Genomic DNA, 17,319 nt, shown 5'->3' on the forward strand with positions numbered 1-17,319 from the left:
TATTTATAATAACTTGAATTACAACTAATCAAAGTAAAAATAGGAATGCTGCCTCAGTCCTAATCCTATTAGGAATTCCTAATACAACTAGGAATACCAAAATAGAACTCAGCTGAGGGAAAAACAATAAAAAAGAGAAGCCCTAGTCCTAGCCGAAATATGACTAGGCATCTAGGAATACATAAAACAGAATAATAACATAAAATAAAAAGGGAAAAAGACCAGAATACCCCCACGGTTGGTATTATGGTATATCTTAACACTCCCCCTCAAGTTGGAGCAAAGATGTCAAGCATGCCCAACTTGACTAGGTTAGGATGAAAGCCCCGTCCAGGCAGTCCCTTGGTGAACATATCAGCAAGCTGATCAGCAGACTTCACATAAGGAACACAAAGAAGGCCTTCCTCTAACTTTTCCTTGATGAAATGCCGATCCACCTCAACATGCTTTGTGCGATCGTGCTGTACCGGATTATGTGCAATACTAATGGCAGCCTTGTTATCGCAATACAGCATCATAGGAAGGCGAATAGCAACGCCAAGATCTTGTAGCAAACCTTTTAACCAGAGTAGCTCACAAATACCATGTGCCATAGCACAAAATTCGGCCTCAACACTAGAACGGGCCACCACATTTTGCTTCTTGCTACGCCAGGTGACAAGATTACCACCCACAAAAGAATAGTAACCAAAAATAGACTTACAGTCTGAAGAACCTGCCCAATCAGCATCAGTATACGCCTCAATGCGTAGGTGACCATGAGGAGCCAAGAAAATTCCTTTCCCAGGAGCGGACTTCAAGTAGTGAAGAATCCGAAGAACAACCTCCATGTGTGAAGTATAGGGATCATGCATAAATTGACTGACAAGACTAACAGCAACCGCAATATCAGGACGAGTATGAGAGAGATAAATCAACTTTCCCACTAGTCTTTGATATCGCCCTTTATCAACTGGATCACCCTCCTTTTCTTTGAGACGAACATTTGCAACCATAGGAGTATCTGAAGGACTACATCCTAACAAACCAGTCTCAGTCAGTAGGTCTAGGACATACTTTCGTTGGGAAAGAAAGATGCCTTTTGAAGATCTGGCAACTTCAATCCCAAGAAAATACCTTAGTTTTCCTAGATCCTTTCGAATTCTTGGCCAAGAAATGTCTTCAACCTGCTGATCTCAACACTGTCATTGCTAGTGACCACAATATCATCAACGTAGACTATCAAGATAGTGAGTTTTTCGCCTACTCTCTTGATAAAGAGAGTGTGATCTGCATTACTCTGCTTGTAGCCTACAGAAACCATTGTTTTGTGAAAACGGCCAAACCATGCTCAGGGGGACTGTTTCAACCCATAAAGAGCACGTTCAATCTGCAAACCTTGCCTCGATTGCTGTCAGAAGAAAACCCTGGTGGAATGTCCATGTAAACCTCTTCATCGAGTTCACCATTGAGGAAGGCATTCTTGACATCAAGCTGTTGTAAGTCCCAACCAAGATTAACTGCACAAGATATTAGTACTCGGACAGTATTCAGCTTAGCGACAGGAGCAAAGGTCTCCTGGTAATCTATCCCATATGTCTGAGTAAATCCTTTGGCCACAAGACGTGCCTTATACCTATCCACAGTTCCATCCACCTTCTGTTTCACTACAAACACCCATTTGCATCCTACAGTTCGCTTCCCTGGTGGAAGAGTCATAAGCTCCCATGCATTATTTTTTTTCAAGGCGTCCATTTCCTCCATCATTGCAGCCTTCCACTTTCCATCTATAAGAGCTTCCTGCCAATTTTGAGGAATACGAACAGAAGAAAACGAGGAAACAAATGCACGAAAGGATGGAGACAAAGCATCATAAGAAACAACATGAGATAAAGGGTGTTGAGTGCAAGTTCTCACACCTTTGTGAACAGCAATGGGAAGATCCAAAGAAGAAGAAGTATTACCAGGTGGAGAAGTAGGTTCCGGAGCCGGAGTTGGCAATTGGATGGGAACAGGTGTCACACTGGATTGAAGCTCCCTAGTTCTGGTCCTATTCCTTGAAAAAACCTTCAAATTTGTCGCATCAATCCTTCACTGAAATTCACCAATGGTTCTCTGGACTGGGGTGACCTCCCCCTATGCAGGAACATCTCCCCCTGAAGGAGAATGGGGAACTTCCCCCTGTGTAGGAATATCTCCCCCTGACGTAGCGGGAAGGGTAGGGGTAGGCAGGGTAGGCATACTTGGAACAGCAGGAGTAGACTCCTCATAAACATGCCTCAGAGGGGGGTCAACGGTCAACACATCTTCACTAGAACTCTCCCCCTGAAGAGGTGGAGACGAATAATAGCAGAGATGTAAAAGCTCAATAGGGGACTTGGAAGCAACAACCCGAGTCGGCAGCCTATTAATCAAATAGGCTGCAGTAAGGACAGCATCTCCCCAATAAAAGGAAGGAACATGACGGGCAAACATTAGGGCTCGGGCCACCTCCAAGAGATGGCGATTTTTGCGCTCAGCCACACCATTTTGGGCTGGAGTATCGACACAACTAGTTTGGTTTAAAATGCCATGGGCAGAGAGGTATCTTTGGAAGTGACCGTCCATATATTCTGTCCCATTGTCACTTCTCAAAATCTTGAGAGAGGCATTAAACTGAGCTTGTATCATTTTATGAAAATGCTGAAAACAAGAGAAGACTTCACTCTTGTTATGCATAAGGTATACCCCAGTGAAACGGGAATGACAATCAATAAAGGTAACAAACCATCGCTGGCCATGAAGAGAGGTCTTACGACTAGGGCCCCACACATCAGAATGAATTAAGTGAAATAAGGAAGAACTGTGTTTATTAGATATAGGATAAATGGATCGTGTCTGTGTGGCCAAGACACAAGGCTCACAAAAAAATTCTTCCTTATTACAATCTTTAAACAAAGTAGGAAACAAAAGAGCTAAAGTGCCTAAAGAGGGGTGTCCTAATCTAGAATGCCATTGGTGTAATTCAGAAGAAAAAGAAGATGACTGACATAATTGGGAAGGTAAAGCTAGTTGCGGTCCATCATCAAGGAGATACAATCCATTATGCAGCCTACCCGATCCAATCGTCCTCCCCGAGTCTAGTTCCTGAAAGACACAATGAGTAGGAAAAAAAGTCGCTTTGCAATTTAAATTTTTGGTAATACTACTAATAGAAATAAGGTTAGTAGTAAATTTTGGAATGCGCAAAACAGAGGATAGAGTAAGTGAGGGAGAGCAACTGATGGACCCCTTGCCTGAAATAGAGGAGAGGGAACCATCAGCCACCCGAACTTTATCTTTCCCAGAAGAAGGGGAATATGTGTAAAAAATGTTAGAAGAACCTTTCATGTGATCAATGGCACCGGAGTCTATAATCTAGGGAGAGGAGACAACCGATGCACAGTGACCAGCAAAAGGGATACCTGAGCGAGCAAAGTGGGAACCTGATGATGTGGAATAACCGGCAGGAACAGATGTAGTGGAAGACTGTAACATACGCCGGAGAGCTTGGAACTCCTCCTGGGAGAAACTATTGTCAGCAGTGGGTGCCGGAGCTACACTTTGTGTGATTGGCTTTGTTTTTAGGTTTAGCACGGCCACGTTTAGCCTCAAAATCAACAGGCTCACATTTAATTTCCAGCACTGAGCCTTAGTGTGATATAGTTTATTGCAATGTTTACACTTGACAGGCTCCTTTGGAGGGGCAGCAGCAGTAGCAGTAGATTCAGAAGTAGTTTTAGAACCAGTAGCATGTAGGGCTGATCTTTCAACAGAAGGACCCATCATCATTGCAGCTCGACATGTTTCCTCAGTAAGAACATAAGAAAAGGCCTGCTCTAATGTAGGGAAAGGCACCCTACCAAGAACTTGCACACGGATTGGATCATAATCAGCATTGAGACCAGCCAGGAAGTCATAAACACGAAACTTATCCATATAGGCTGAATAAGCAGTAACATCAGTAGCGGTAGTGGGCTGAAAGGGGGCATAATGATCCAATTGTTGCCACAGACTTTTGAGGACAGCATAGTACTTAGTCACGGACAGCTCCTTTTGGATAGTAGAATGGAGTGTCTTCCGAATGTCATACACCTGTGCATCATTCCCCAATTGTCCATAAGTGCCCTTAGCAGCAGCCCATATTTGTGCAGCCGTGTCAAGAAGATATTGGCTGGAAAGCTCTTGGGGCATGGAGTTCAAGACAAAAGACATAACCATAGCATCATTGGCAGCCCATCGGGTTTTGGCAGTGCCTGCTTCAGTAGACTGTGTGGAGGTGCCATTAAGATGCCCACTAAGTCCCCTACGGTCCTACCAGCCACAGTCAAGGAGATAGATCTGGCCCAGATGAGGTAATTTGATCCATCAAGTTTAATAGATGCAGCATGAGGGTGAAATTCTGTCCGCGGCTGAGAATCAACTCCAGAGTTGGCCGTGGTCACTTCTGAGTCCCCCATATTGCAGACAAAACAGTAATAAAAAATTGATAGATGAATGAATCCCTTTGGCAGCAACAAGCAGCCCTAAATCCAAAATCGATAGTCAGGGTTTTGAGTAAAACCCAAGAAGAGAAATCGATTGAGATTCAGGGGACTTCAAATAGAGATTGAGTGGTCTTCAAACAGTGAGAAAATACTGCAGAATCTGTGTTGAAAGTTGATGCAGATGTGTTCAAAACAACAGCCCATGCAGAGAGGAGAAACAAACCAGATCGAGAAGTAGCAGATTTTTATTTTTTTTTCATAAACCTGGAGAGGAGATTGATATGGATAGATGCCTCAATGGTGGGAAGAGAAACAGAGACAGCAGCTGTCCAGAAAACCTGCAGTGTTGGATCCCAAGAAAACCAGCTTTAATTGCAAGGAGAATCTGATCTTCAACAAGGGAGAACTCCAAAAAAAAATCGCAGAAGTGTGGGCGGCATCTATCTCACAAATCGCCTCATTAGATCTGCCCTAATTGGAGAAGAAAAACAGAAAAAAAAAAAAAAAAGTGAAGAAATTCGAGTGGGGTGGAGGGGAATGGAGATCGAGTGGAAAAAAAGATGGAGAAGAGGACAATGGAAGAAGGGGGGGCTAGGAACCAGGCTAGATCAGAGAGACCTGCTCTGATACCATATTAGAAGAGAGAATTGGGAGGATGCTTGAGTGATTGAAATAGATCACCCAGCCCCTTTATTTATAATAACTTGAATTACAACTAATCAAAGTAAAAATAGGAATGCTGCCTCAGTCCTAATCCTATTAGGAATTCCTAATACAACTAGGAATACCAAAATAGAACTCAGCTGAGGGAAAAACAATAAAAAAGAGAAGCCCTAGTCCTAGCCGAAATATGACTAGGAATCTAGGAATACATAAAACAGAATAATAACATAAAATAAAAAGGCAAAAAGACCAGAATAACCCCCCACGGTTGGTATGCTGGTATATCTTAACAGTATCAGTGTTTTTCACACACCTAAGGGCCTCATGAGACTTGTAGAGAAGCCTTTTTAGAGCTCTTGTACTGTAACCGTGGAAGTTTCATGGTTTAAGCAAAACATATTCTAATATCCGGGCCTTCCAGAAACACTTCGGGTTCCGAGAGAGCATCTGTTTGGTAGGCTTCTCCTCCCAAGGAGTTAAAAGAAATCTGTTTTCCTTCATTCTGTATAGATTGGGATGCCATTATCAATGACACAAGTGAGTCTTGAATGTCAATTTATTTTGAAGCTTGATGTCTCATCCTTTGGGCCTTGTAGTGTCCCTTTGGGAGGAATTCTTATAGCAATATAAATATATTAAGATACTTATCGCAAAATTAATTAAATAAATAGACAAATGCCACGGTGAATGTAACAACTTAACAGCAAATATCAGATCAGAAAAGAAGATTAGCAGAAACAGTTGTGATACAAACAAGCCACAATGTAAGCTAAAGACCTCAAAAATATAAATGGATGCTGGCATCACTAGCAGCTAACTGCACCTCTGAAAATGTTGGCTGTCACCAGAAAAAATATTCCATAACTGAAACTGGACCCTTACCTCAATAAATCATTCTCCAACTTCCTTGCTCTACCAATGATATCTTCCACAGCTTTCGAGTAATACTGGTCACCAATTCTCTCAGAAATTTTGACCTTCTCATTTGTCCTGAAGAAACAAAGGGGGGGGGGGGAGAAACAATGTTCAGAAGGCTCTATGGATCTTATGTAGTTTTTTTTTTTTTTTTTTTTTGGTAATGATCTTATGTAGTGTTATATCAAATATCCACGAGAGAAATTGACTTATCAACTAGGCCTTCAAAAACAGCTCTTACATGTTTGCACTGCCTGGTGGTACAAATGAACCACTTCCAGGACTACAGATCAGGCTGCATGCATCCCCTAATGCCAATTTAGCAATGAAGTATATTACACTTTCATAGTTTGAAGTGGCTTCTGCAGAGAGTATTGATGCTGGTGCAGGACGAAAGAGTTGTTGCATCAACTGTGTCGTCAATATAAGCCTTCTTCTTGGTCGAACAAGTGGTTGTACATCCTCAATAAGTTCAGCTTCCTCTTCCACCTGGCATTAGAAAAGCAAACCTTAAAAATCCTTCCAATTGTGCAGAAAACAGAACAAAAAATTGTTACTGTAAATACACTCATTCAACTATGACAGCACCTTCTCAATTAGCCGATTTGCAGCTTGAGCCCAATCTAGTTCAGCAACACTGTAAACCACAAAATATGTTGTGATAAACAAAACCAAGATAACAACACCATTTTAGCTAGTGTACAATGAAAAGACAATGTTAAAGAAGACAAAGGATTAGAGAGTATAATTTACAAAGTTTGTTTAAACAAATACATAACATGACAGCCACCTGATATTGTGAAGCCTTTGGGAACCTTGGGTCACTTCTTTATGCCATGGTAGAAGCCCTGATGCTGCACTTTTACGCTTCTTTGGTCTCACAACAGCCAAAATTTGATCAGTGGCATCTGGTGGCAAAGAACGAAGAGGAGACGAGCACTCACTTACAACCACAGTGCTTGTTGTACCATGCCAAACACTACTAACCTGACTAGAATCAGCAGCATTTAGTTGTTCTAATCGGGTATGTGTAGGCAAACTCTCAGAAGCATTTACAAAGAAGAACTGTTGAGCAGCAGTCTTTGCAGTTCTCCGTGCATCATACATTGATAGCATCTGCCCATTTTTGAAGGTCCCATACTGATCAAACCATGAGGGTGCCATCTGTAGACTTATCTTTGAATGCTCAGCTCTAGTTGATGGTATATTCATATTGCTAGACTGATTTTGAGAATCATTTCGACTAAATTTGACCATATCCTGAGGAGTAAGCTGGGAAGCTACACCTGCATTCGCATCTTCTCTCACCTCTGATGAAAAGCTAAGCATTTTGGTATCTCCTGATGAAAATGAGCAATGCTGACCTGCTGATTTCAGTCCATGATCTGCTGCATCTCCAACCATTGCATTGTATCCATGTAATAACTGTTGTCCTGCCTTAGCAGCCGCCTGCTGACCATCTGGACCGAAATCAGGTCCTTTGAGCCTCTTCGAAAGCCTGTGACTAGGATTGGTCTCCACACCCTTCATCACCTGCATTTGGTGCAGCAGAGAGTAATTTTGATGACTATTTGATGGAGTCAAAGAACGGCCAAACACTTCAACATCTCTGTTGGAAGGAGGGGAGTTCTGGATGGTTTGCGAGACCACAACTGGATCCTTCCCATTCCTTCTATCAATCTCCTGTTGATGTCTCTGACCCAACAATGAAGTAGAAGCAATAGAATTTCCATCCAACAATTGGTTTGCCACAGAATCTTGGCCTTGGGATGCAACTGCTGTCTGTTGAGCCAGCTCAGCCTTCTCAGATGGAATTTGTTGCCAAGAGCTTTCTTTCCTTGGTTGATCTTCGCCATGGGGTAACCATTGAGGACTAATAGAACGTGCACCAAATGCAGAGGAATTATTTACTCCTTTTTTGACATCCTGATCACCTGGTTTTTGTGCCCATGAAGTGGTTTCCAGATTATTATTTGATGGATTGATAGAGGGAACCAAACTGGTAGGAACCTTGTGAGGTTGACCAGCAGATAGGCGTTGCCTTGATACATTGTTCCACACATTATGCAACATTTTTGAGAAGGGACCCTGTTGAGACATACCTGATGTAACCAACGGCTGAGAGACTGAGATAGACTCCAATGCTGGGAGTTGTTGGCCTGAAACCCTAAGATAAGAGGAAGTTGAGCTGATTGATTGGGATGTATCGGCAGGGGAACCAAGGTTGAAAGGTGCCACCCTGCTACTTGAACCAGGCAATAATGATTGTGAAGATTGATCAGATGCCACTCTGTCATGAGAGTTGTTTGTCTGCGTTAAGCGAGAACCAAGGCTATCAAAAGGACCATTTAGAGCGTGATCCTTCGGTCCTTGTCTACCTTGACTTTGAAGTTGATTTCTTGGATATGGCAGAGCAGATGTCAATGCAGTAGATTTTCCCTGCATATTAGAGAGTAAGTTCTCATTGCCAGCTTGTCCTGAAATACTTGTTTTATTATCCCAATGCTCCCTCTGCGACATCTCACGGGAATGAGACAGAGCCTGCACAGGAGCTGAGGAAGTCGACCATGTCTGGCCCCTCTCTGCTAATTCTGGATCAGCATGCCTTGAATCAAGATCGTTAACAGCTTGTGAAGAACTCTGAGATGGTAAAGAATGGCTTGAAACAGGTAGCCGTTGCGATGGAGGGGCCAACCTTAAACCAAAACCTTGAGAAGCAGATGATTGAGTGCGCCTAAGATGAGCAGCAAATGTTTCAGAAGATTCTGCCTCCGGCATCTCAAATGATCGATTATGGTCAGAAGGGTCATATTGTTTTACAGGAGCATGTTCCCTTGATTGGTCCACCTTGTGGAGAAGCTCGAGCATATTACGACTGTCAAGGTTTAAATCAGTTAAATGACATAAATTATTATATAGTAATTGTAATTATTGCAAGCACTAGTTGTAAGAGGAGAATATTTTTTTTCTGACTAGAAATTAGTCAAGAACAAACTAATAACAAAAGCTTAACCATTTATCCAAGACCCAAAAAACTAACCAAGCTTGGCAGCAAGGTTGGTCCAATAACAGAACAGCAGAGGATAATGCTGATGGAGTATTCAAGAAAATAATGAAACTAACAATCTCTATTAACCAGACACAGCAAAGGATAAACCCTGGGTGCGGCAAAGATTAAATTCTTGCATTCTTATTGGCTCACATGAATTGTCAGACATGGGTATGGCTCATAATTTGAAGTGTTGAGGTAACATAGCTAACTATTAAATGAATAATGAAAGTAACTACTATGAACAATCATATAATTTTATAAAATTTTAAAGCTCAAACAAGTAGAAGTAGCAAAAACTCAATTTATCAGAACCTTGTCTGAGCTGTTCTGTTTGGAGCATAAAAACCAGACGGTCCATCAAAGGGTGCAGACATATTGGATCCATAGCCAGGAAGAGCGCCTTGTGAAGATGTTTCCTCTGATCTTTTCATGCCTCCTTGGAACTCTGCCACCTGCCCCTGTAAATGGAAGATTACAAACAACAGTGAGCTAAATAAGAGAGACTGGAAATGGCAATCAATAGCATTATCCTCAACAAAAGAGACCTTATCGATGTCCATGGCATTGTTAGGAAGATGACCAACAAACTTTAAGTAACCTTTCTCTTGATCCTTCAATCCTTGAGTAACCTTCTGTGATAGTGCCTGTGAATGTGTCACATGTTTCATGGCTTCAGCAGGTTCCATGTTCACACCCAAACTTCCCATTGGATGATACTGAAACTTACGAGGCCCAGAGGTTTTCCGGCCAATCTGACCCAAAGACTTTTGGTTTGCCCCAGCCAAAGAATTAGAATCATTTGCATTTAACCATGCATTCTCAACACCTCCTGTAACAGTATGATGGGGCCGGCTGGAGTTATGGCTGTCATTAGAGATCTCTTTCTGGAAGCTGCTCTCCTGCTTGTTGTCATATGTTTCACCAGAAGCCCTTTCAGAATTATTTAATGATGCTTCAAAAACTTGCGGAACATTGCTGAGCTGATGCTGATACCCTCCCCCACTCTCATTTCCCTTATACTTCAGAGAAGAATCAAAAGCATGGTTCCCATAATCAAAAGGATGACTATGTGCAACTTGTTGGTTAATCTCCTGATTCCTTTTTGTATTGCTTGAATCGGGTAAAGCAGTAAAGTTATTCATCTGGGAATCTTCTGAGTTTACCTGCGGACTACCAGTGCCAGATTTTATTTGTTCCAATCCAGAAGCTGAATTACGGAAGGGCATTGACACAGCATTACCATCAGCCTTCCATAAAAGACTATTATGATCCCCATCTGCTTGCATGGCTCTCTTATCATCACTACTCCGAGAATTCTGTACAGTGTGTGCATTCTCAAGAGCTTTTAGGGTAGCATCACCACTTGGTGACAGGGCCTCATTAATATTCCAACCATTAGGCTTATTACCGGGATGGCTACCAATATTGTAGGAGGATATGTTCTGCTGGTGAGCCCAAGAACCCCGCATGTTCTGAGAATTTAATTCCACATTCATAGAATGCGCAGCAGTCCCAGACTGCTCATAGATTCGACCATCCCAAGCACCATCAGGAGTATTGTCCAAATGCATAAGTGATTGAAGTTGAAGACTCTCCTCAACATGTGGCTTCTGCTGAGGACTGCGATCAAACCCTTTCCCACTTTCATTCGGAGGCTGTTGAACAAATTCCCGAGAAGAATCAGGCCGCACCTTAACACTCTGCTCATATGGAAATTTGACATTTGACTGCTGAAAACCAGGAACTTTACGACTGCTTGGACTCATACTGACATCATCAAATAGAGGAAAAGGTCTTGAAGTTAAAGAAGACGCAGTCTGCAAGTTGCCATCAACCCAACTTGTTTGTCCCTTCCCAGTGTCATTAAATGTTGCTGGCTGATTCCCATTTGACAGTTCCGTTTTCTGAAAACTCAAGCCACTCCACTCTTCCTGTAACCCAGTGTCACTGCTAGAAGTTTCTGCAACAGCAGACTGCATAAGAGCACTCCAGCTTCCACTCTGAATGGAAGGAAATGCACTGCTGTAATCTGCACCTTCCAAGGAATTCCCATAGACTCCTGTACCCATGTTGTCGCTCCTGCCCAAAGGAGCATCCCAAATACCATCATCTGAATTGAACAAAATCCTTTCTTCTGTTGGATCTAGGGCAACTAAACCCTGAGAAGGGCCAACCTGTGGCATCGTTTTTTCTTGCAAGTTTCCTGACCAACCAGGTCGCTCCTGCCTCCCCAGTAATTCCTGCACATGTGCATTCCTAGGGACGGAATTCAATTGCTGGATGTTACCAGATAAAACTTCACCGCTTAATCCTTGACCAGGAACATGCCCAAACAAACTTTTCCCTTGTAATCCCTGCTTGGAAACCGAAGCACCATCCTGCATGCAAACCTGGTCCTGAAATGCAGCACACTGATCTCCCTGAAAAGAGTTATTTAAGGATGATGACTGAATCAGAGGCTTCTCTACTTGGTTATCACTTGTCTTGTTCAACATATCAGCTGAATCATGTGAAAATCCTTGTATATTAGAGTACTGATTCAAATTTCCTCTTGTGCTAGTGATAGAAGCACCATATAGCGATTGGTCAAGCTGTTGAGGAACAAACCCCATTGAACGAAGGGCCTGCCCTTGTTCATTTGAAAACATTACTCCATTAGGAAATCCTTGCATGGAGGGAGAACCACTCTGCTGCACCCAGTTCATGCCACCAACCATAAACATTTGTGAGGAACTAGGTACCATCTTAGAGTCACCGCCAATATGCTCATTAGGCCACAAGAAGTTCGATGAATCATGGACAGGTGCGCCATTCACTAGAGCTGGTAACTGACCACCAGCAGTCTGTTTCGCAATAGAATTCAACTGGTTAATCGAATTTTGCTGCTTTGTTTGATCGAATCGTTGAAGCTGCTGCTGCTGCCTCTGAAGTTCTTGCAGTTGTTTGATCATTAATTGTTGTTGCCATTGGGGAATGTCATTAAACCCAGACTGCTGCCTTGGCCGAGGCTGTGGTAAGCCTGATTGTTGCCCCCTCATTAGCAGATGTTGACCACCAAGAAAGTTAAAATTACTAGGAACCTCAGCAGTTTCCAACCTCTCTGAAGTTTTGGTTAGGCCAGGACTTTGTTCAGGACCAATCCCCTGCTGTGGTTCAAGAACAGATGAGCCTCTTGCCCCTCCTCCCAGAAACTCTGCCTCATGGTGCTGCCTTATCTCGAAGTCCTGATGTCCATGCAAAAAACCATTCAGACTCAGATGTTGGTTTCTGGATTGGCCCTTAGCAAACTCTGACCTCAGTGGCAACAGGGTAAAGTCTGAGCCACATGGAACTCTAGAAGGCTGCCTGCCATTTCCATTCTCAGAATCTGCAAATAATCAAATACCATAAAAACAGGAGAAAATTTTTGAAGGATCAAAGAGACAAGCATTTTTATACCAACACTAGAAATGTAACTTTCAAATACCACAATAATACATAAACAAAAATAAAAACACAAGATAATTAACAACCTAACAGTTTGTACATTTATACATTGAATCATTATAACTTGTATCAAGAACCATGATGAATTTAACAAAGCAAAAATAAATAAATAAAACAGTGATGCAATAAAGTAGTCAAAATAACCATACCTGATTGCTGCACACTGTAGTTAGTTGAGTTAGAAGTCAGAGGTGTTCCGATCTGTCTCTGGCCTCCAGCCCACAGACTGTTATTAATAACTGACCGATTTCCACCTGTAACCTGCAACTGGTGCTGACCCTGGGACAAATTGTCTTGGTCAAAGAAATTGTGGACCTTGTCTCCAATTTCATTCCCAGGCATAGATTATTTAATCTGCAAATTTTTGCAGCTGATTCTTTGGTAGGAAAAGGACCTGCCTAAAAGGGACAGTAATGATGCTCAAGCCTTTCCATTCTCATAACTCTTTGCAAGAGAGATAGTAAGGCTCTAAGAAGAAAACTTATAACAATGGTTCACTCCAAAAGTTTCTTCTGCAGCTTACTCCTTTTCTGTACAAAGAATGGGACTTCTAGGGATATGCCCCCCGCCCACTCAAACCTCACCCTGCATAAGATTAGGAGTGAATCATCATGAAATGGAATAAATGTCAAACAATGGCTAGATGTCAATTAATAGATCTTGTAAGGGAACCATATTAAGGTAAGTCAGTGATCTAAAAGCAATGCATTGTTTTTCCGGTTTCTTAATAAAATCATAGATTTTGGTATTTAAGGTCTGCAGGAATTAAAACTGATGCTAACAGTTAAGTACACAAAATGACACGAGCCTGAAATGTTTTGGGTGACTGACACTAGAATTTCAAAAATCCAATGTCTGACTAAGCATCTTTTTAGTTCTTCAAAAATTTTCACACTATATGATCCAATTAGTTTCCAGTAATGCCGGAAAATATAGTATCATCCCATGCTACAATGGTTTCTATTTAAACGATATATGCAACATTGTAGTAAATCCACTGGACATGTTCACAAGTTGTATTTTCATGGTGCCAGACACTTGGTTTCTTCTCAATTTGCTTAAATGTAAATATTCCATAAGATGCAAAACAACACTCAACTCCAAATAACACAAAATAGGGACGTGAATCTAACCATTGAGGGTTGTATTCGCATGTCTCTTCTTCATGGGGTTGTAACCCAGCAAAAAACCTTCATGTCATAGTGTGCCTCTTACAAAAGAGATGGAGGAACTGTATTCATATAATAATATTAAAGATAATAAGAACCAGAGCAACTTATGGAAACTTGAGAGTATTAAGGGTTTTTTTCCACTTCCCTCCCCCCCCCCCTCCCCCTGAAAGTGAAGAGAAAGCAGAAAAGAGAGGGTAAGCGAAAGAGAAGGAAACATAACGCAAGGCTATCTCTATTAGAACATTAACCCCTTCCCCTCACCTGACAATTAAAAAAAAAAAAAAACCTAGATACATGAAAACAGTCTTTTATAGCTTCAGTCCACTGATATTCATAAGAGAGCTACAAAACCTCAGTTACCAAATGATGGTACTGCCGAAAAGACAAACACGTACCCAGACACCACATCATTAGATTGCAAGCACACAAATACAAAGGAAAGCATAGAAACAGATGGAACTATGCCCAGGAAAGAAAAATTTAAGCATGTACTATCAGAATGTTTTGGATCCTGAGCACATCTTTGGAAAAGAGAAAACACTGTAATAGAAAAAGTGGAAATACCCACCTGAAGAACTGAATTTGACTCTCTACATGGTAGAGAGGCTGCTGTAAGTGAGAATATCAAGTTTGACATGGTAAGGTTAGTATTCAACAAGCAGCAGCCTCGTTGACAGAGTTGAAAGCTCCATAAATGCTCATCTATATGAGTTTAGTACATGGGGCTTGAATTGCTTCCGCTGTTTCTGAATTTTACTATGAACAGGTAGGTATAATTGAGAAGTTTCCTTTCTAATGCTTTATTATTGAATAAAAGCTAGTCATGAGGGGGAGAGAGATGAAGAGAACATAGTTGGTAGTCAAATACTCCCTCGCGGCTCAGCTAAACTATAAAAGTCAGTCCACCCCAATCAATAATCTGAGCTCCGAACCATCTAACATTTTTAATTGATGTGAGTAACGGGTTCGAATTACATATCAACAACACCGAAGACAAAGTGCTCCCGGACAAAACATAAGGGACAAAAGCAATAAATTCAACAAAATGAACTGCTCCTTCTGTCTAAGTTCAGCTCTAACAAGCTCAAGTTAAAGCAAGGAACGCCCCTGTCGGACCCAATTCCGATGACCCAATCAAAACTCCACCCATAATAGTCTCTAAATGGGCTATTCCGTATGAAAAGCTAACAAAAACCGTGAAGGAAAAATTTTCCACGCAGGAAGACCAACACCAGGACCCAACCTCAACAATAAAATTCCAGGGAGATCGAAAAAGACACACGTAATTCCAACTAAAATTCGTGATTGACTCACGAAAACAAAACGAGCAATGAACACGAGCTCAAAAGAGATCCCTCCCAGCCAACGAACGAAAGCCCTAATCAACAATCGTCACACTATAAGTCCATAAATGGTGGTCCGACGAAACAAATTAGGGTTTTTGGAATGACAAATGTGCACTTACTTGGTTCCTGAGGGACTTCTAATGGCGAACGACTTCAAATCTCTGTAATTTCGTCCCTGTTTTTAAACTTTAGCTAGGGTTTGCAGCTATGAAGAGGAAATACGCCTTTCTTTTCGAGCTCTGCAATAACGGGTTTTCCAGACCGTAGCAGAGAGATAGATAAAGTGATCAAAAAACAATGCGAAATTTTCAACGAATTCTGAAAGAAGACGTAGCTTCGGTCCGACCCTTAGCTTCGGATATCGAAGCAAGCTGGTTTGGGCTAGCGATGTTAAAAGGAAGGAAATAAAAAAACAAACGGGAACCACCGTTAAAAAATATATATATATAAAGCTCTCACTTCCAAAAAAATAATATTTCGTTTTTTTCTCGATTTGTAAAAATACTAAAAAGATTTCCTACTTTTTCAGGTTTTTCTTCCTTCCCATCTTCCGCCGCCGAATTTAGGTCGTAGCGGACTGAATTTAAACGGACGTTAACTTTTTATCATTTTCACTAATCTCAGATCGGATCAGTCAAAATTGCTAGAGTCGGACCGGTATCAGCATAGATAGATCCTGCCCGATATTGGTACATCGGTCAACTTGACCAAATTGCCCAAATCTTGGAATCGGATCAATTGGTATCGGTCACTATGATTCTAAAATGGTTCGTAATCTCATGATCGGATCTATCAATTCGCTTAAGTCATATCGTATTGATTAGAGTTGCAAAAGGGTCGGGTTGGGTCGGGCTTTATAGAACCCTAGCTTGGGCCCAAGCCCGACCCGACCCGACCCTAACTCAAGGTCATAAAAATTTAGGGTCGGACCTGGCTGACCCTAATTGGCCTTAATCATGGGAAGGGGGAAGGAAATACATGGGCTATAATGGACTGGGAGGAAATTATCAATTTTATGTAAAATAACATTGTAATAAAATATATTATATCACTTATTGTCTTCATATATAATATATTATATAACTAAATGTGGGTGAAGTTTAAAACTTATAATATATATTTTATAGTATAACTTAAACAGAGTCAGGGTGGGTCTGGGCGGGCAAAGCTTAGTCCGAGTCAACCCTGACTTAGAGTCAGAAATTTTCAACCTTGACCCACCCTCAGGGCCAAATATTTTACCCCAAGCCTTGTTTGAGCTTAGGGAGGGTTTGGGCCGACAGGGCCAAACTTGCCCCCTATTGACCATGGTTTTACAAGTTACTTACTTTTCATAATTTTAAAATAATTTTTTAGTAATACTGGCCGATACGGAACCGATCCACAAAAATTCGGTTTTATGGTAATTTTTTACTGATCCGGATTGATAGCGGATCTATATCAGCCCTTTGACCGATCCCGAGACTGATCCCTGTATTACGAATCATGCGTATGATTGAAGATTTAAACGGACGTTAACTTTTTGCCTGTTTTCAAATTTTAAAGTTTCTTGCCCTTTCCGTATATACGAGAATTGTTCATTTTCGTGAGAACTTACCTAGTCACCGACCTATAGTGAGTCATACCTTTATTCCAATCCAAAAGTTGAGATTCGTGAGTCTACAGTGACATGCGCTGACGTGGAAGATCTGATCCGTCCAAAGAAAGTAAGTGGCTTTCCAGTTGGTCATTGGTGTAGTTGGGTTCCTGCAACGTCATCTTCGTATGGTCCACTTTTTTCTATGGATAATAAATGAATACTTCATGAATTTTTTGAAATTGGCGCTTTTTGCCACTTGGTACAAAGGTTTAAAATGGCGGGAAGTTGTCTTATTAACAAATTTAGATATAATCCATGTGCAGCTTTTTACTGCCAGGTCAGCTAACACGTGTTACAAATTTTACAAAAGCAGCTTATGTGACACAACCTTACAACTATTGTACTATTCAAGTCACTTGGTGGATAAAGGAATCTAAGGGTATTTATGTGAATACAAAAATGTGGGTAAGTCTAATCCCTGTATATGACTCACACATAGCTGTCTTGATCTTTTTTTTAAATGACGGAAAAAGAAATCTAAGGGCAATTATATAAATAAGTAGAACATATAACTACTAAAATACCCTATTAAACGGAAACAACATGGGTTAGAGTTTTACCT

General features: G+C 41.3%; 1 protein-coding gene across 3 annotated transcripts in view; it reads right to left on the reverse strand.

Moving 5' to 3' along the window:
- The window catches only part of LOC122653611, a 29,082-nt gene extending 13,670 nt beyond the window's left edge, over window positions 1-15,412 (reverse strand). The window contains exons 1-9 of one of the 3 annotated variants that reach the window (XM_043847511.1): window positions 15,238-15,412; window positions 13,734-13,831; window positions 12,750-12,879; window positions 9,660-12,481; window positions 9,427-9,572; window positions 6,853-8,937; window positions 6,651-6,699; window positions 6,304-6,551; window positions 6,030-6,137 (exon numbers count right to left, since the gene is read on the reverse strand). In XM_043847511.1, the coding sequence (XP_043703446.1) occupies window positions 6,030-6,137; window positions 6,304-6,551; window positions 6,651-6,699; window positions 6,853-8,937; window positions 9,427-9,572; window positions 9,660-12,481; window positions 12,750-12,879; window positions 13,734-13,754 (5,609 nt within the window). In that variant the 5' untranslated portion in view covers window positions 13,755-13,831; window positions 15,238-15,412. Of the gene's footprint in view, window positions 1-6,029; window positions 6,138-6,303; window positions 6,552-6,650; window positions 6,700-6,852; window positions 8,938-9,426; window positions 9,573-9,659; window positions 12,482-12,749; window positions 13,186-13,733; window positions 13,832-15,237 lie in introns of those variants that run through there. The other 2 variants (XM_043847510.1, XM_043847509.1) reach the window with 2 other exon arrangements.
- Window positions 15,413-17,319: the final 1,907 nt, after the last annotated feature.

Source organism: Telopea speciosissima, chromosome 3 (assembly GCF_018873765.1).
Source record: "Telopea speciosissima isolate NSW1024214 ecotype Mountain lineage chromosome 3, Tspe_v1, whole genome shotgun sequence".
NCBI classification, from domain to species: Eukaryota; Viridiplantae; Streptophyta; class Magnoliopsida; order Proteales; family Proteaceae; genus Telopea; species Telopea speciosissima.